The 19369-nt window shown below is 45.1% G+C and overlaps 1 protein-coding gene across 3 annotated transcripts in view; it reads left to right on the plus strand.

The window, feature by feature from the left end:
• Nucleotides 1-1651: 1651 nt before the first annotated feature.
• Nucleotides 1652-19369, plus strand: part of MYO7A (myosin VIIA) — a 60084-nt gene continuing 42366 nt past the window's right edge. For 2 of the 3 annotated variants that reach the window (XM_041414092.1, XM_041414093.1), the window contains exons 1-10: nucleotides 4351-4470; nucleotides 5494-5646; nucleotides 11136-11320; nucleotides 12760-12881; nucleotides 14635-14777; nucleotides 14865-14978; nucleotides 15786-15939; nucleotides 16588-16664; nucleotides 17891-18010; nucleotides 19206-19348. In XM_041414092.1, the coding sequence (XP_041270026.1) occupies nucleotides 4372-4470; nucleotides 5494-5646; nucleotides 11136-11320; nucleotides 12760-12881; nucleotides 14635-14777; nucleotides 14865-14978; nucleotides 15786-15939; nucleotides 16588-16664; nucleotides 17891-18010; nucleotides 19206-19348 (1310 nt within the window). In that variant the 5' untranslated portion in view covers nucleotides 4351-4371. Of the gene's footprint in view, nucleotides 1670-4350; nucleotides 4471-5493; nucleotides 5647-11135; nucleotides 11321-12759; nucleotides 12882-14634; nucleotides 14778-14864; nucleotides 14979-15785; nucleotides 15940-16587; nucleotides 16665-17890; nucleotides 18011-19205; nucleotides 19349-19369 lie in introns of those variants that run through there. The other variant, XM_041414091.1, reaches the window with a different exon arrangement.

The raw sequence follows: 19369 nt of genomic DNA on the forward strand, positions 1-19369 counted from the left end.
TTAAAACAGTGATAAATGAGAATGTGTTAGCAGCTGCACTGTTTTATCTAGTTGCTCTGGTCTCTATAAATGCTCAGATCTCTAAATGGCACTGCTTTAGATTCAAAATTTTAATGGATGAAATTGGAGCTGAGCTGTAGTGGTCTGAAATTATCCAAATGACCAGAAAAGCCTTTCTTAGATGAAAATGAGAAATTTCAAGTGTATCGAATAGAAAAAAGCAAATCTGAGGTGACGGTAAAATGCCTTGTGCTCTTCTGGTTTGGCCAGTGGTCCTGATTAGTCCTTACTAAAACAGTCCTCCCTGTAGAGGAGTGATTGCAGAAATGGGTCTGTGGAGCTGGCAGCTGTAGAGTCTGTGCAACCTCATTATCTCGGTGCTCCTTGTATTGAGCCCATTTTCATCCACAGCACAGGCTCTCCTCTCACCTATAGGCGTGGAGGCCGTGCTGCGCTGAACACCTTCCACTCAATTATTTAAAATTCAGTTGCTATGGATCTACTCAAGGCGATCAGTTTAAAGAAAATGCAGATGGCCTCTGGTTTTGAGTTGCCGCTGCGCTTTGGTTAATTTGGTATGTAAAGGTATTAGGTTAATTAAATGCCATGTGTTGCATGGGGACTGACTGCATTTGTGGATTAATAAGTATCCCAGAGTGTTCTGTGCTGAAAGTCCTCAAGCTGGCAGACGGTTATTTCACTAAGAAAGGAAGGTAACGGAGAGGAGTCCTGGGGAAATGAAGAAGTTTCCTGTTAATCCTGCAGTTGTTTTTCCTGAACGGGTGGTTCCAGTGTCCTTCAGGTTCTTGACCGAGTATCAGCCCTTGCTGGAGAGACTGGAAGAATTTAAGTGAAGAGAAGCAGAGTTGTACAGTTTGCTTTCAGATTCCCGCAGGGCTGGTCACATACAGTGAGCGTGTCTGCTGGCCAGGGAGGACCATGGCTGGTGCGTGGAAATTTTCCTGCTAGGAGAAGATCTTCACAAGAGCCATATTGTGAATCAGGTCAGAGGGTGTCCTGTGAGCAGCAGGCATGGCCGCGCCACAGGGCTAGAGCAAACCGGCCATCGTATTCAGGCATCCATGGTGGAATACACGTAGAAAGCAGGGAGAGGGACAAATACCACCACAGTGTTTTGGAGATGTTGAAGAAGAAGAAAGTCGTTTTCGTGCAGCCGTGCCCTGAGGTGGTGGAAGATCAGGAGAGAGACCAGGGCAGATGGACACTACTTCGCAATGTCAACCAGGTCCTGAAGCCCACGACCATGTTAGCGGTAAGATAGGGGGTCCCAAGCCCTGAGCATGGCTGGAAGCTTTCAGGCTGCTTTGAAATCTGTCTTGCTGTTGATGGGATCCTTGTACTGCTTACGCCAGCTTCTCTCACCTTCCTCCTTTGTCCCCCCCACCAAGCACTGCAGCTCCCCTGCAGTGCAGCCTTCTTGCTCTTCACTTTTTTAAGCTCCTCCTAAAGATCCTCTCTGTGAATTGTGTGGATCTGTGTGTGGTGTTTCCTCCTTTTGCACCACTGTTTGGTTGTCACTGCCCTCAGTTTGTGAGGTGCTCATGGTCTGCCCCAGAGCAATTTGGAAGATTTTTCTAGTTTGGAAGGATACTAAAACCCGCTGGCTGCATTGAGGAGGAAGAGGCAGACTATGTTGATACTGTAAAGGGTCTGGTGGCGTTCTCACTTCTCCAGTACTCTGTCATGTATTTTGGGAAATAAACTGCACCAGTGTAGGCATGAGGCAGGTTATGCAACTTACAAGCCACAGCTGGTAAATGCATGAATCACCCTGATTTGCCCTGAAATCCCCAATATATCTGCTGGGTTTGGGGCTGATCCGAGGGTGATTACTTCAGCAGAAGGAATGTAACTGACTTCCATGGGGTTTATATGAAATTGATTGAAGTCAGAAAAGGAAATGGGTTGGCACTCTTAATAAGTGATGTTCTTTTATAACTCCCTCAACCTTCCTGAGCTTACCAGCTTAGCCCATCCCATAAGACTTTTTTCACCAGTATTAAGAACTGCACTTTAATGGGTTTAAAAAGAGCAGTTTGAGGGGATGAGCACTCTGTGCATTAGGCAGACAAAGCACAGGAGTTGTCTTAGTGGTAGCAGAGTATCAATTTACCTTGGGGAGAGCAGACTGCCTTTTATCTCAGCTGTGCGGTAATACCACATATGAAGCAGGCTGCTTTTACAGCTATTCAATAGTAGAGATTTTTTTAAAAAACAGCATTACAATTCCTGGATTTTTGATCGAGAGCAATTTTTACAGAGCTGCTAAGGTGTTGGAAAGGTTTTCTGCTGAGCAGGAACTGAGCAACCCAGCTCATCTCTTGCTGACACCTTGATCAGGTTACCCACCATGTGGATGAATTTGCCCAGTGGTGCAGAGAGGATAACAGTGCTGAACGTTCTGAAATGCTTTGAGAGTCTTGGATCAAAGGAGCTAAAAAATAAATATTAATATAAATTGATTTATAATGTGTCTGCTCCTGATGCTGCCTTCATTAGTTGTGATATTTTTTTTGCCTTTTTAACTAAGTTATGAGATATAAAGATAAGAGTCAATTGGAAAAATGTATTAATATTATATTTTTATGAGCTGGATGAAGGTACTTAGAGCTGTAGCACCACCCTCTGAGGAAATGAAAACCCAAGCTAAGGACTGGATCCTGAGCTCCATGAAAGCAGGATGACTTTGTTGATATCCTAGTGGAAACCTAGCAAGCAGCTGCCAAGGGTAGAGTCTGCCACAAAATGGTTGGGAATTCCTGGTGTGTAGCTTCTCCATGTGTGGATCCCTGAGTGTCACCTTACACCCTGGTGGTACTCACAGGTTTGTGTCTTTTGGAAGTCTTAATGAATGATGACTTGGATGGTGATGTCTCCCGCTGCCACCACCCAGCAGAGCGATGAACATTGTTTAGCAGCTATTGGGCCAAACCAAATCCATAAATATGCTCTGCCCACAGAAATGGTTGATAGTGAATACTCGGGAAGGGGGTTATATCAGAGCACATGCAAAGTGATACATCCTGGTTTTCCCTTCTCCCTCTCCCAGCAGTTTTTCAGGACTTCAAAAGGTAGATACCACATTTGCATCAGGCTTAATAGGTACAAGTGGAGCTGGTCCCCAAGAATGTGGTGTTAGGTGGGGCTGCAAGTCCACAGCATTAATCTCAGATGCATGAATGAAAACACATCTGACAACTAGATTGCTCCCCATTTTAATACCCTTTCACCTTGAGTATAGGGGTGGAAAATAATTCTGCTTTGTTCTAGGATGGGTCCTGCTTGGGGCTTTAGTTTGAAATTATTTTAGAGTTTGCTTTTGTATTGAGAAAACAGCTTCTTTAAAAGCTTTTTTGCATTTAAGTAATTTAATATCCACAGAGCTGATGAGCAGATAGTGCCTGCCCAGCAGGACTGACAGAGGTGTATAGGATCAGTAGTGACATAAAGTGAGTGCATAGGGGTCAACTGCTTGCTGTCTTTCAAAATGAAAACACAGAGGTCTGAAATGAAAGAGGTAAAACATTTCAAATGTGTAAAAGGACACAGTCTTTTGGGATTATGGATGCTAAAACTTTGCACAGCTTCAGGACTCAAAGTGCTCACAGCAGATAAAATCCACTGAGAAGTATTAAATACAAGCAGCCCACCTACATATTGCTGTAGCTGGAAGAGCTCCTGAAGAAGAACATATATCTGCCTCTCTGTTTATATTCTTAACCCCTCTTTAGTCATTCCCTTTTCAGTTGCCTCCAAAGAATATCTGATAGTGATTCTCTGAAAGGAAGGAAGAAAGATGCCACAAGCCTCCAGATAAGGCTTATCAGAGCTCAGAACCATCTCCTAAATGTGATTTCCTATGTTTGTACGTTACACAGAGGAAAACCTCTACCTGGGTGGGTTTTTCTACCTGTATCACTGTTCTGTAACCACTCTGTGACCAACAACCACTCATGAGCTTGAGAAGCAGAGAGTTAGGGCAGTGGGACAGCACAGAGTTAGGTCCATATGCCGTGTGGACCATGCTCTGCTGCTGGCACTTTGCGCGGGATTTCACAGATTTGTGGAATCACTGAGGTTGGAAAAGTCTTGTAAGATCTTTGAGTCCAACCATTTACCCAGCAGCAGCGTGTTCACCACTAAACCGCATCCCCAAGTGCCACATGGAAAGCATCAGCTTTCCTGAGCTTCTGTGAACAGGGGTGGTTTGTGGTTTGCGAGGGAAGTAATTTGGCTTGTGCTAATGACTTGGGTACAAAACATCAACTGCTTGTATCCCAAGGGATGCTGAACTCCCTGCAGTGCTGAGTGTAACTGTGCTGTCTTTGGTTCCAGGGGGATTATGTGTGGATGGACCTCAAAACCGGACGGGAATTCGATGTCCCGATTGGAGCAGTGGTTAAACTGTGTGACTCTGGACAGATCCAAGTTGTGGATGATGAAGGCAATGTAAGTACAAGGGCTTGTTATGTTCCTTCTTCAGCTCGATGGCCTTGCTAGGCCAGGGGTCCCAGGGCGATGATAATCAACTTTGTTATGGACTTCCCGTATGTCCTTGGGAATCAACTGTGCCATAGTTTTCTATTTGTAAAGACAAGACAATGTTGTGTCCCTGTTTTCATGGCTGTACTGGAAGTGCAAAATTGAGAACCTTCTTGAGAGCAATGGTAACAGAAGCCCCCAAATACATTTAGGTAGTTATTTGAGCAAACCCACCTACAACTGAGGTTCCTCTGTTGTTATCCAGTCCTTCCTGACCTCCTACCAATACCTGATGTGCCAAAGCACTGGTCCTCCTTCAATTTCCCTCCTCTGTTTTTGTGCAGTGGTGGCTATTTTAGAGTAAGGTTCATATCAAGGCGGTTCTCTGTGCTTCTTTTCTTTTTTTTTCTTGCTGAGGTAATTGTGAATGCTCTCACTCCCTTCAAGGGTAATAGAGATTTGGTTTGGCAAGGTCCTTGTGGGCAATTTGTAGTGGCTTTTGAAGCCCTTAGAATTGCTGAGTCTAAATAACACTGCCAATAAAAGTATGACTTTGCCAGCCCTGTCCATCCCTTTCTCCTTTTCTAATCATCTTCTCTCTTGCTCAACAGTATTTTGTGGGAGAGGGTTAACCAGTGATGTGAAAATGCAGTTGTGAAGGGGAAGACAAATGTGCTATTTGTTATAAACTCCCCTGGTGTGCTGGATGACCATGTTGCCCTGGAGGAGGCTCCTGCCAGGATGGCTTGTGTCTCCTGTCTCTTGTTGCTGCAATAAAACTCCATTAAAAAGATGTTTTCCTTTTTCTGTTACCAAACTTTCACATTCATCACTGCCTTGCCCCAGGAATAGAAGCTGTGCCACATGTGTTGATGACCTCTTGTGTATGCTCTTCCGTTTGATCTTTCTCTTTGGGGTGGGCTGTTTGTGTCTTTCATCCAAGTGGTCTCTCATTTGACTTACCTTTCTGTGGCCTTGCTCTTTTCCCAGGAGCACTGGATTTCCCCACAAAATGCCAGCCACATCAAACCCATGCACCCCACCTCCATCCATGGAGTGGAGGACATGATCCGCCTGGGGGACCTGAACGAGGCAGGAATTCTCAGGAACCTGCTGATTCGCTATCGGGAGCACCTCATCTATGTGAGTGTCCACCTCACCTCACCTCTGGTCCTGCACTCCACCCCCTGCTCTCCTTAGCTCTGGGGAACCCATGTGGGGGGAACCCTGACTGAACTGAGCGTCAGGGTTTCTACCTTCATCTTGTCCCAGGTGGTGAAGGGCTTCTGACTTTGGAGGACATTGCAGAGCTTCTAGATGCCCCAGTGAAAGACCCCATGAGTTAGGTGATGGGCAAAGTCCACACCACCTTGCTGTCCTGCCCCTGTAGAAGTTTTGGGCATGTGCATTAGCTTTCTGCACACAGAGTAACCAGTTAATCCAGGCCATGAGCATGTTGTAGTCATCCTAAAGCAAAAATTTTTGTAGAGGTGTAAACTACATGCTGAATGTGACCCTTCTGCCCTCTCCCCCTGAGCTAGAAATTTATTTAACCCAAGGGGCTGAAGACAATCATTGCTGGAGATGGAAGGGGTGGAGAAAGGATGATGAGGGGCATGCATGAAATAACTGGGAACAAAGAAGTAAGCAACTCCCAGAACAGCTCTAAAAAATCTTCCCAGTCTGTGTTCATGGCTTATTAGCCTTAGGCTGTCTGGGATCCTGGCAGTTGATCTCTGAGGACAGCGGTGTCCTTCGTTAGGTCAGCTCAGTCATGTCATGCCCAGTGGACCCAGTGCAGCCTTGCCAGTCCAAACAGACATTCACAGATTGAGGGATTTGCAGGGAGCCAGTCAGAGCTGCATCTCTCTTCTGTGTGACAGCATTGCAAAGACCACCTCCCCACCAGGACAGGAGTCAGCATTCAAGTCTCTGTGCTGGTTTCATTAATGTTCTCTATGCTGTGTAGTCTTCTGTACGTTCTTCAGACAGAAATTCAGAGTGCACATCTGTTTACTGCTAGATAATGTACTCAAACAGCCTCTGCAAATATGGAAAAATTGGTATTACTCTTAAATCCTACATTTTTCAGATGTTCAGGTAAGTGCTTGCTGTGCCTTTGAAGGCCTTTTCAAACCCTCCTGGCCATTTAATTTTTAAAAGGCTCTAGAGACCACTAGATTTTCAGGCTGGAGGGAATTGCAAGACAGTCAGACTTCACAGATAAAATAATTGTTGTGCCTGTTGCCTAAGGCCCTATATTGTCAGTTTAGACAAAAACAGTATAATCAGAAAATGATTCCCACATTAGATGAACTGGGTTTCTCCCTTTGTAATCAATTTTTCTTGCCATTTATAATGGTAAACTAGTAAGTTAATAGCCCAAATTCATACTTGAGGTGGTATCTCCATGTGCATCCATGGCAGTCACCAGAGGTGTCAATAGAGCCAGCAGAGACAAGATTGTCTTTCAGCTATGCAAGCAGAAGTACCTCTCAGATGCTTTAGAGCTGACTGGAATTTGGATATCATAGAGGAGTTTATGTTGGAAGAAAATTTTAGGCTGGAGGTCTACCGTCCAACCTCCCCAAGCTCAGAGCACATCCATCTTCAAGGCTGGGTGCAGCACTTGTGTGGATAACTGAATTCAAGCTACCTGAATGCCACCTGAGAAGTACAGATGGCCAGGAACTTCAAGGAACTTAAATTTACCCATTGCCCCCTTTTCCCCCTGCTTGTGGGCACCCTGCAGTGGCACAAAATGGATTCCTGCCACTCTCTCTGAGAAAGTTTGGATCACGTTGGGTATTTTTTCAGTGTTGTCTGTGTATCTCTTTTGGGGTGTCTGTGTTATCCAGCAAGTGCCTGTTGCCTCTCCAAGTGACCTGAGGTCCTCAGATACAATTCTGTGTGTACAGTATCATCAGATTGCCTGTGAATACACAAAACCCCTTTGAAAAAGCTCTGTCTCTGAGCTCCCTTGCCAAGCTAGTCACAGGCATCCAGGAAGATTAGGAGCACAAACAAGCACTGTGCAAAGTGTTGTTTGGCAACATCATCCTAATAAGGGCTGATGCAAAGGGCAGCTTTTAGCCTGGAGGTGAGTGTGGGTGCTGATTTGGGCTGAAGTGACACGATAACCACATCAGTTTCTCTACAAGTTCTTCTGGTCCGATGGTGACAGTGCAGTGTGCCCTACAGAGATCCTGCCTAAGGGATGGCCACATCCCACAAGGACATTTGCATCACAGAGGTTCCAGGTTACTGTGTCTTGATTGCTCCACACCACTAATGCCAGGAACTGGGCACAGCACAGCAATTAGAGCAATCTCAAAATCAGAATGACACTCTCAAAATGACAGAGAGTGAATAGCTTGATAGAGAGGCATGCACACCACTTCTGTCTCCAGTGTGTAGTTGGAGGCTCAGGAGCCCAACCTTAGATCTCAGCTATGAGGAGTGATGGCACCAGGCGGAGTAGGTTTGTGTCGGATGTGGTAAATATTGATGTCAGTTTTGCAAAGCCAAGGTACCACCATATGGATGCCATGGATGCATGGGACATCCAGTCTGCTGAGCTGGTTTTTCTTCTGTGGTATAATTAGCACTGTCTCAAAGACAGTGAAGTTTCACTGCTTGAAAGGATTTCTGAGCCTGCTGAGTAAATGATTACTTTTCCAGTGGGACTTCAGTTCCTTTTGTTTCCTTGTGTCCTTAGCTTTGTGGAGCATGTAGTTCTGCTCTAATAAAATATAATTTCCCTTTTTCTTCTCCCTCACATTTTACTCATAAGACAAACTGCGGCGGGAGGGTAAGTATGACTACTGGCAACGCCATTTGCAATTGCTGTCATGCCTTCCACTGGGTCACCTTTTTCTGTTCAACATTGTGGCCTTCTCATTTACTTTGCGCCACCATTGCTGCCACTTCATAAATGCACGGAGAGCATCCATCCGCTTTGGTGCAGAGCTTGACCCACATGGTAAAGTTGTGACATGTTTCCAGAGCTGGAAAGTCCCCAACCTGTGAATGTGGTTAAAGCTTTAAGTGCTTCTCAGTAATGATCTTAACTTGAAGGGAAGAAATGTCTGCAGCAAAATATGAAAATCTTCAACAAGGGCTTCTTGCCCTTAGTTTTGCTTGCACACAGCAAGAGAAACTATGCTGAATAGCAAGAGAGTCTGGTGGGGAGTTTGGACTTGTGAGTAAGGTTAAATCTCTATCTGGAGATAAAACCAGTGCCTGCTGCTGCTCTCTAAGGGCTGCCAAAACACAGTAATGTTTGGTAGAGCTTTAACCCCATAACAATCCAGATGAAGTCAGCCATGGTGTTCTGGGTAGCAAGGGAAGCAGGCTCAGAAAGGATTTGTTTGGGGCTAATTAAAATGTAGGTCATGCAGGCAGTAATGAATTTGCTGTGAGAAGAGGTTCCTGTGGTCAGCTAAGGCAGAGTCCCTGCTCTCAGTAAAGCTTTATTTTTCCAATAGAAAAGGGCTTTGACATCACCCAGCAATAGAAACCAGTAAGCTACTATTTCCTTGGAAGTGCCCTTTGGCCCCTGATCAACAGAGTGAACAAAGTTTTGCCTTCTGTCAGCTGTGAGAATTGGGCAAATTGTGATTATTTATCAACTAGGAATGACCTGTGAAAACAAGCAATAGTACAAGAGTTCATGCTGACAAAGTGTTTTGTGGATCACAAGGGAAGGGTCAGTGGTAGCATCCAGAAAGAATACCTAATGGTTAACACCTTTAAAAGCCTCTCTGTTTACATTTGTGGCAGGGCAGACCAGTGTGACTGAAATGCAGGGATTTCAGAGACCTCTGCAAGGAGTTAGATTAAAAAAAAAAAAAAAAAAAAAAAAAAACAACCACCCTCAAGGAATATGAAAAATGTCCCTAAAATTAACCCAGTGATAAATTGTAAAGAGGAAATGAATGAAGTAATGAAGACTCAAAGGAGTCTTCTTCATTAGGGATCTTGGTGTCATAATCCCATTCAGAAACTGAGCTCCCTCCTCCTCTGAGCACTGATGTTACCTGTTCTGTCCCCTTTGAAGGCTTCTCTTGGATGCCTCTGCTCCCTTTTTCCAATACCTTCTTCTTCTAAAATCTAGTCTCCATGATTTCACAGCCAATTTCTACCCTTTGGAGTTGTGACAACATTTTTCTGGAGCTCAAAGAGCTTTTTTCCCTTACTGGCACATAATCCCCCGTTACAGAGAAGAGTATTGTGTCCTTTCTCAGTTAGCACTGTAAAGTCAAACCTCATGTGGGACTGAACTGAAAGTTGCTCTCTTGTGCTGGCCATGAGTGTAGAAGGTGAGGATCCCATAATGGCTTTCACCCTCCCTACTATGGGACACAATTGCCACCTACTGGCTGCCTTCAGGGGGCCTGAACTGGTGGCAGGTTTTGGATAGATGGGGGCAAATTATTTCTTCTCTCTCACAAGCATCCTTGGCTGTGCCACTTTGCTGCTTTGTGCCAAAGCCTTACTGGGTTTAGTCCATGCAGATGAAAACCCATAAGGATTATATGAATGTTGAAATTGCTTATTTTGTTTCCTGAAAAGATGTATGCAGTAGGTGGGGCACTTTCACAGCTGGTTCCAGCAGGAAAGAAAGGTAAGATTAATCTTATAACTTCAGTTGCTAAAAATTAACCTAGAGAAAGTGACTCGAATGAAGTCACAGAGTGAAAGTAGCCTTCATCTCATGCCCCTTGGCTAGCCCAAGGTGGAGGCCCATTGACTCATCTGCTCTAGACGCTGACTTTTAGACAGATGAAACAGGGGAAGGAGATCCTTATTCTCTGCCTTGAGCTTGGGATGTGGCCAAACCTCATAAACTTGACACTGCATCTGAGCAAGATAACAAAGTTCATGAGTCCTTTGATGAGAGTCTTGACAGAAACAGCATCTGGAAGGGCAGAAAGGAAAGAAGAAGACACTACAGAGTTTGCTACCCAAGGCCCAGGACAGCTAGACCAAAGGCCATTTAAAAAATTTCAGAAATCGATGAGAAGGGATATGTCAGGACTTTGTGGGCAATATCCATCTGCACAGGACAAGGTTTAAACTGAAGTATGGAGAGATTTGGTTAGAGAGAGATGGTAGAGAAGAATGCATTGCAGAAGGAAGTTTAGCAGCTGCTGTGGATTGATAACCTAAAAACAGGTTAGATAGCCATCTGTCAGAAGGGTTTAGATCCAACTGGTCTTGCATTGAGATATGGGAATAATTGTCAGGTTTCTTTCACCTATGGTTTCTTATCATATGTGCAATGCAGTAGATATGTCTGGATATATGCTGGTTCTGGTGATATTTTTGCAAATATGAGCTTCTCTTAAGTCTCTGAATCTTAACTGAGAGCATACAAAATATGAATTAAGGCTTGAAACCATGCTGTGCATGAGCAAGGCTGCATATGAACTGATTTAGGTATTCTGGCACTTCTGTTCCCATTTTACTCCAGGCTCCCCCTGCAAGCATTTCTTACTTGAGCATCATCTTTCATCCAGCTTTTAAAAAGCCTTGATTTTTCTGGCCTCCATCCACATCCCATCCAAGCTGATAAAGTCTCTCAGCTACACCTCACTGTCTCCATAAACTTTCATGTGCTTCTCCTCCAGACATACACTGGTTCAATACTGGTGGCAGTAAACCCCTACCAGCTCCTACCCATCTACTCACCCGAGCAGATACGCCTCTACACCAACAAAAAGATTGGTGAGATGCCACCACACATCTTCGCAATTGCTGACAACTGCTACTTCAACATGCAGCGCAACAACAAGGACCAGTGTTGTATCATAAGGTGAGTTTCCAAATGGGCCATATCCTGAAAGCAGATGCTGAGCAGATGCAACATGCTTGATTTGGAATAGCTTATCAGATAGTCAGACACTGAGGGACTGATTAGATCTTCCATCCACATATGCCCAGTGCAGAGGAGGTCTCTGTTCACAGTCACTCTGTTCCTGGTAGAGGTGCTTTGTCAGTACTTTGGTATTTAGCCTTACAACCCAATAGATCTCATATTCTTCTTTAACCTCCACTTTTAAATGTAAGCTCATTACTCCTACAGACATCAAAAAAGCAAACATGGATACTTTCTGCACAAGGAAAGGTCAGGGACAAGCTTGGTCACTGGACCTGTTGTCATTCACACTCCTGAATGGTGTCTCCATCCATGGCTCTGCTCTGGACTGATCAACCCAAGGATTACCTGGTCACAGTTATGGGTATAGTTCCCTCCAGTATCTGTCCCAGATGGTAGTATGAGCCAGATTTGATGTCCTCAGCTCTCTAACACAATCCTATGAATTCTTGAACCCACAGTCCTTTTTGTTTGAAGCACCCTTTTCCCCAAGGCATGCCTACCCTGTTTAATTGCATGAAAAACCATAACTCTGGAACATCCTGTGTGCAGTATTTCACATGCATGAGTCTGAAAAGGCCATTCAGTAAGGCTTATTTTGCTGGTCTAAAAAAGCATCATGTGGGGCCCATAGGAGAGTCTATGCAGCGTGCCAGTGGCCTGAAAAATGAAACAATTTGCCCATGAGGCCAAGGCTAGATACTCAGTGTCAGGAAGGTCTGTTTTGGTTACCCCATGTATTTACCCCATGTATCAGACATGCCATAGACTCACCCAAATATTTCTGCCCAGCCTTTCTCAAGATAACTGAGGTTATCTTTCAATGAAGAGAAGAGTTTGAGGAATAGCTCTGGCTTCCTGCCCCATAAGCTTCTCCTCTCTCACCTGCTCCTTGTTAGAACAAGCCTAGGAGACCTGTCTAGTCTCTCCTGGTAAAAGGCTGTATTTATTTCACAGTCTGCCTTATCACAGCTCAAGACCAGTGATGATGTCCCATGGGAACAGCTAGATCCTGGACCACAGGGTCATGGTCTGGTGATCATAGCTGGAAAAGCACTCACTGAAAGTATTTCACAACCTTCTTAGCACTGATGGAATGATGGCATTTGCTGGGGATACCCAAACCCAAGCAACAGCTTGGGCCAAATGGAACATGGGGCAAATCTGGATCTTGGCTGGAAGCTCTCTGGTACCATGTCCTACCATTTGTCCCACAACCAGTCCTTGGGATGCTGGAAACCCATCCTTAGTGGTCTCATCCTGCCTATCCTAGGAGAAGAGAAACAAGAGACAGTAGTTCCTTTGGAGACAGAGGGAGGAACATTGGCAGGGATGCAGCACGGCTCTCACTGACCTCCACTCCTTTGTCTTTGCAGTGGAGAATCTGGAGCAGGGAAGACAGAAAGCACAAAACTGATTCTGCAGTTTCTGGCAGCAATCAGTGGTCAGCACTCCTGGATAGAGCAGCAGGTCCTGGAGGCAAATCCCATCTTGGAAGGTGAGGCCTCAGATAATAAAGAATTCTTTTGCTGGACAAAAAAAAAGAAACAGATTCAGGAACCATAAAAGAAAACCGAATGTAAATCACTTATGTCACACTTTAAGTTTCCAAAAAAGTGACTTTTTTTTTTTTTTTACGTACAGTTTTGCTAGACAACACATTCAGATTCTTTCCATCTAAATTTATTTTTCACAAGACTAATTTTCTCTGATTTGAGCTGTCAGTGTTTCCTTTAATATTTTTGACAACTATTTTTGAAAGCAAAGCATTTCAGCTGACCTGTATTATTTTTTCAACTGTTTTGTTACTTTAAAAATTGGAAAAAAAAGTGATTTTCCACTTAAAACAGTACTTTTTTCCCCCCAGAAAATCCATACAAAACCCTGAATTTTGCCTAATTCTGTGTGTAGTATGTGAAAATGTGGGTCAATACTTTTTTGCATATCTGATGTTCAATCAAAGCTGTTTTGAAAAATCTCACCACCTCCTCCAGTGCTGGACTGCATGCAGAGCTTCAGTGTCCCATCAGTGTTGTATTCAGCTAACTAGTTGTTTGATTTTTTGGCCATAGTTGCAAAAATCCTATTCCTATTCTCAGATGGTTCCATAAAACATCAGTTTAATAGGACCTGAGCTTCACAGCACCTTGTGCTGGCTGTATACAATAGCAAACCCCACCTTTTCCTTCCAAGACCAGTAAATGGCCGCAGAATGCAGAAAAAGAAATAGAGGTGTCCAAGAAAGAACCAGATAATGAGAATCAGCTTGTGGCCTTAATAGGTTCATTGGCAGGCTGTTACTGTGATCAATCCCACTGTTTTAATTGGATATCTGTAAATTAAATAGGTTATCTAACCCTCTTGACCCAACATGATGCCAGATGTACCTTTTACGCTTACACAGAAAAATGGTATTTTCTTTAAAGAATAGCATTGGGGTTGTTCTCTAAGGACAGAGGTTTAATCAGCCTGGTCTAGTGAGAAGTGCCCCTGCCCTTGGCAGAGGGACTGGAACTAGATGATCTTGATGGTCCCTTCCAACCCAAACCATTCTGTGATTTTTACCTCCTCTGCTTGGTAAATAACCCTCTAGGAACCAACAGAAATGTGACAAGCACACAGGGCACTATTGAATATGCACTTGGTCACTGCTGAGATTCAGGAAAGAGAAGCTCTGTAATTCAAGCGCATGTCCATCACCTTCCAGAAATCCTGGAGCAGAAATTGCAGGGTGTGCTGGCTTAGGGCACTCATCCACACCCAGGGGATGGACACAGGTACCTTTCTCTGCACAGTCTTCTTGCAGGAAGAAGTTTTCCACTGGAGGTTGGCTTAGTTGTCTGTATTTCCCTTTTGGACATATTTTCCCTTTTCTTTCCTTCTCAATCATCAAATTACTCACCAGCATCTCTGTCATTTTCTGCACAGTGTCATCTTTCACACTCTTGCTCAACTCTCCTCTAATTTCATCAGCTGCTGCCAAAATCCTACCATCCTAGCCTTTCTTCCTTGATAAGGTCACCCCATTCCCAAGCTTCCTCTTCTGTGCTCCTCTCTGTATTTTCAAGAAAAGTCATCTGGTATACATCTTGTTTCCTCACATTGAGATGAAATTGATCCAGCCAAACTTAAGGGAAGGCTTTGAGGCTGCTTTTAACCCTGTCAGCCTCACTCTTTTGACTCCCTCAATGAGACCAGATCCATCATCCTCCCTGCATCAGACCCTCTCTAACGCACCATAATTCTTGCAGCTTTCGGGAACGCGAAGACCATCCGTAATGACAATTCCAGCCGATTTGGGAAGTACATCGACATCCACTTCAACAAAAGGGGAGCCATAGAGGGGGCAAAGATTGAGCAGTACCTGCTGGAGAAGTCCCGGGTCTGCAGGCAGGTAAGCTGGTACACCTGCAAGGTGCTGGCAGCTGATCTTTGCCGTGCTGTTCTCCTCACAGAGCTGGCACTTGCTCTTCTCCGGCAGGCCCAGGATGAGAGGAATTACCATGTGTTCTACTGCATGCTGAGAGGAATGACCGTGGAGCAGAAGAAGAAGCTGGGTCTTGGGAAAGCCACAGACTACAACTACCTTGCGATGGTTAGAGAGCAGTGAAACAGAGGTTTGGTGTGGTGATGTGGTGAAAGGTCCTTAGCAAGGGAGAAGGAAAAGACAGGTGCTTCTGCAGCCAAGAGCTGCTTTGCTGGTTATGACCTTCCTGAGCCTTAGCCACAGGGTTTGACAGATCTCTTTGTCTCACCACCACAAGCCTCATAGTCTTAGTGAAAATCCTTAATCCCTGTGTCTAGACCAGGCTATTTTCACACTTTCTGTGAAGTAGAACACAAGCTTGGATGAGATGGCGTGTGGTGCCCATGCCATGTGTTTGGAAGTAGCCAGGGTGTTAGATAAGACCTGCTGCTCTTGAGGCAGTGATGGGTGTAGAGGAGTGCTCGTCTGGATGGGACATTCTCAGCAGAATATGGGACTGAGGTATGTGTGACCGAGCCAGCAATCTCCAATCCCACTCCCTATATACCAGTGTTGATATCCAGAGGAGCTGATAGAAGCAGGTGTAATTGAGGCTGGTGCATCATCAGTAAGGCTGGGACCCTGCTTTCTAACTGGATCAGTGGGAGGCTCCAGCTCTCTATCCCCATCTCAGAGAGCTTTTTCTTTTCTGCTGATGACAATCAGATGCAGGGTACCTGGGAACACCAGGGTCAGTGTAGGTCACAAAGCTCAGCACTGAGTTATAGAATATGACAAAGAGCAGAGCCAGATCTACAAGTTCAGCATCATCCCTTAAACAAAACCTTGCTGGGGGGAAGCCCTGATAGCTTAGGGTTATACTCCGGTGCTCCCTGGCTTTGCCCCATGCAGTGTGTGCCCCGTTTGCCTCCTCAGGGTAACTGCACAACCTGTGATGGCAGAGATGACAGCAAGGAGTACGCCAATATCCGCTCCGCTATGAAGGTCCTCATGTTCACTGACACTGAGAACTGGGAGATCTCCAAGCTGCTGGCTGCCATCCTGCACATGGGCAATCTGCAGTATGAAGGTAAAAGGACAAAATACATGGTCCAGTGCACTGCTGCTCTTTATTCTTGCCTGCTGACAGGGAGCCAAGCTGAGGGATGGAGGTCTGTATCCAGAACACCTGCCATGGTGCCATGCCAGGGACTCAGGTGTTTAGTATGGCATTTTAAGGACAAGGAATAAGGAATAATTCCACCTGCTCACAGCAACACTGCCAGGCTGCAGTATGCTCAATGACATCCACGTTTCTGAGTGTTGTGAGGTTGAATATGGACACAGGCCATTCAGTAGACTCAGGTTTTACAAAGAGAGACTAATGGAGTGTTTGACAGGTGCCTATGTGATTGAATATTGTAAATGTACCAAACAGCTCTGCTGTCAGAAAAGACATAGTGATTTTAAAAGCCTCTTCAGAAGACAAAAGCCTAAAGCACTTAGATGCTGAAACATTTCTACATTCTTTACTATCCGGTCTGGCAGAGCAGAGTGCAGGTCCTTTGCAGTAGCAGCAGGACTCCAGCAGATGTGTGAACTTTTCTCTCCCTTCTGATGGCTAGATTTTGCATCATCACATAGAAGCAATGGAGAAAGACCCTTTCCCTCACCCCATCCACTTTCTGCAGAGACACGTCCCTTGCTGATGGCTTTCCCTCTGCCTTTCTTTCCCCAGCTCGGACCTATGACAACCTGGATGCCTGCGAGGTTGTTCAGTCAGCATCGCTCATCACCGCAGCAACATTGCTAGAGGTCAGTGGCCCTGCAGTGCAGCTGTTCCTTTCTGATTCCATCCCAGGTTTTTAGTATTGTGGCAAAGCTTTGTCTGAGGCAGCCTCTCCTTGCACCACCAGCTCCAGGAGGCTGAAGAGGCCTGGATAAGCCATATTGTGTCCTGCATTGGCAGCATGAAGGTGAATGTCTCCATCTGGGCTGAGTAGCCAGAGGAGGCTACAAAGATACTCAGAGGGCTCGAGCACCTCTTCTGTGGAAACAGGCTGGGAGAACTGGAGTGTTTCAGCCTGGAGAAGAGAAGGTTCTGGAGACAGCTTAGAGCACCTTTCAGTACCTAGAGGGGCTCCAACAGAACTGGAGGAGGGACTTTTGACAAGGGAATGATAGGACAAGTCAGAATGGCTTCAAACTGAAAGAGGACAGATTTAAATTTGATACAAAGAGATTCTTCACTGAGAGTGGTGAGGCACAGAACATGTTGCCCAGGGATTTTGTGGCTGCTCCACTTGTGGGCATGTTCAAGGCGGGCGTGATGGGACTTTGAGCAACCTGGTCTAGCAAAAACTGTTTCTGTTGGGGGGTTGGATCTAGGTGATCTTTAAAGGTCCCTTCCAACCCAAAATATTCTATGATTCCATGATCCGATTAGCTGAGCTCCCCTTCACACCAGCAGATAGGAACAGACCCTCTGGTGGGTCTAGCACGTTGTACTATAAAGGGCATCCAAAATACCTCAGTTCTTAAAGTAGGGTGTTTCCCTCACTGATATAAAGCAAGGTCATAAAGGTACTTGAGACAGAGGTCATATATATTCTGTGTATCTGAAGAGTGAGGTGAGATAACCCTCACTGAAATCATCCATGCAGTGACTGGAGCACTCTTCAGTAGCCTTCTCAAGAGCTAACAGGGGCATCATCTCATCTCCATAGGCACTGCTTGTCCCAGAGTGTAACCCACAGTTCTCTGTCCACTTAGGGAGTGGGCATTTCCCTGAAGAAGTATAAAAAGGGATCAGGGTGATGCAAATCTTTAACCCATGCTGGTAGCATACAGCTTTGCAGGCTTTGCTCTGCTTTCTCATCCTGTCTTCCCACAACTCGTTAATGTCTCATGCTAAGTCACAGGAACACCTTCCAGATTAAAATATGGTATAAAAATGTTATTTTTTCTCTCTGAAAAACCCTGTGTCTTCATTTGAGGTACCTCCCCTGTACAGCAGCTGTGTTTGGTGTTGTGTCTGTCAGGTTGAGCCTCAGGACGTGATGAACTGCCTTACCAGCCGGACTATAATCACAAGGGGTGAAACTGTCTCCACCCCTCTCAGCATGGAACAAGCGCTGGATGTGAGGGACGCTTTTGTAAAGGTAAGTCTCAGGGCATTTGGTTATGCCTTCTCTTGATAAGCTGAAGAAATCTGCCCCTTCTGAGACTGGAGCATCCACTGCACAGGAAAAGAGTCTCACTTGGTGCCTGTGTGAGCTCAGATCAGCAAATGCCCTTGAAACCATGTTCTAATTGGGATGTATGAAGAGAGTGTAGGTAACCTGCTCTGCAAGGGATTTGCAATCTGTACTGGAGATTGTACTCAAAAGGGGACCTGCAGAAGGACCCAGTATTCTGAAATTAGCTCAGCTTCAGTAAAAATACAGCTGCTGTAAATCAGAACAACTCTACCAACACCTCTAGCACACACACCTGAATTTCAGGATTTGGGAACATAAGCAGCAGTCAATACAGCTGAACAACACAGGGCCAGGGATAGAGCAGTCCAGAAGCTATCAGAGCACTTAGAACATCTTGAGGCTTTGGAGTGAAGAAGGTTGATGGGATAGGTGTACGTCACTGCTGTGCTGTTTGCAGCCCCATGTAAAATTGCAAGAGAAGCATTATTGGCATGCTTTTGCCAGCCTGAGTCCTCATTTTATCTGTGGGGAATTGGTCGATCAAGTTGGTTTGATAGCTAACCAGCCTGCAAATCCTGGCAGTGTCTTCTCTAGTGGTGATGGGCCTTTGAATTGGGCTCCCCTCTTGGTCACACCGCTGTAGCTTATAAAATAATAATTAATAACAGTTTAAAACATGAAGTTCTGGAATTACTGAAGCAGCAATATCTGTGTTATTAGATCATCAGACTGTTCAGCCAGTGCTGCAATGTTTCAGTGAGCACCTTGTTCAAGTGGGCAAGATGTTCTTGCAGTGTAACATGGCTCTGCTCTGCTGATCTGTAAAGAGAAATGTGTGGAAACCAAGGAAAGGACTATCTGGCTTCACAGCAAGCCCATAGATCCAAAATTTAGCACTATCCAAATTTGGGGGTTTGCTCTCAATTGTCTTTTAGCTAGGCTTTCAGGTCTGTTTTCCTTGATCTACATAATGCTTCTTGAAGCTTTAAACCATGCCAAGAGCCTGGCACAAACGTTGGTGAGCACGTCCTCAGGAACTGTCTGGTTTTGGCCATGATTTAGGAGAACCTGTGCCATCAAGGGTGAAGTGGTGACACAGACTAGTGGGACAAACTGCTGAACTGTCTCAGTGAGCTCCATCTTTGGGATCTTGCAGGGAATTTATGGGCGACTTTTTGTGTGGATTGTGGAGAAGATCAATGCTGCAATTTACAGACCTCCTTCCCAGGAACTCAAAAGTATCAGGAGATCCATTGGCCTTCTTGACATCTTTGGCTTTGAGAACTTCACTGTGAACAGGTATGGAGTCACCAAAAGGAG

This window comes from Onychostruthus taczanowskii, unplaced genomic scaffold (assembly GCF_017590055.1).
Source record: "Onychostruthus taczanowskii isolate IOZ18803 unplaced genomic scaffold, ASM1759005v1 scaffold44, whole genome shotgun sequence".
Classification (NCBI taxonomy): domain Eukaryota; kingdom Metazoa; phylum Chordata; class Aves; order Passeriformes; family Passeridae; genus Onychostruthus; species Onychostruthus taczanowskii.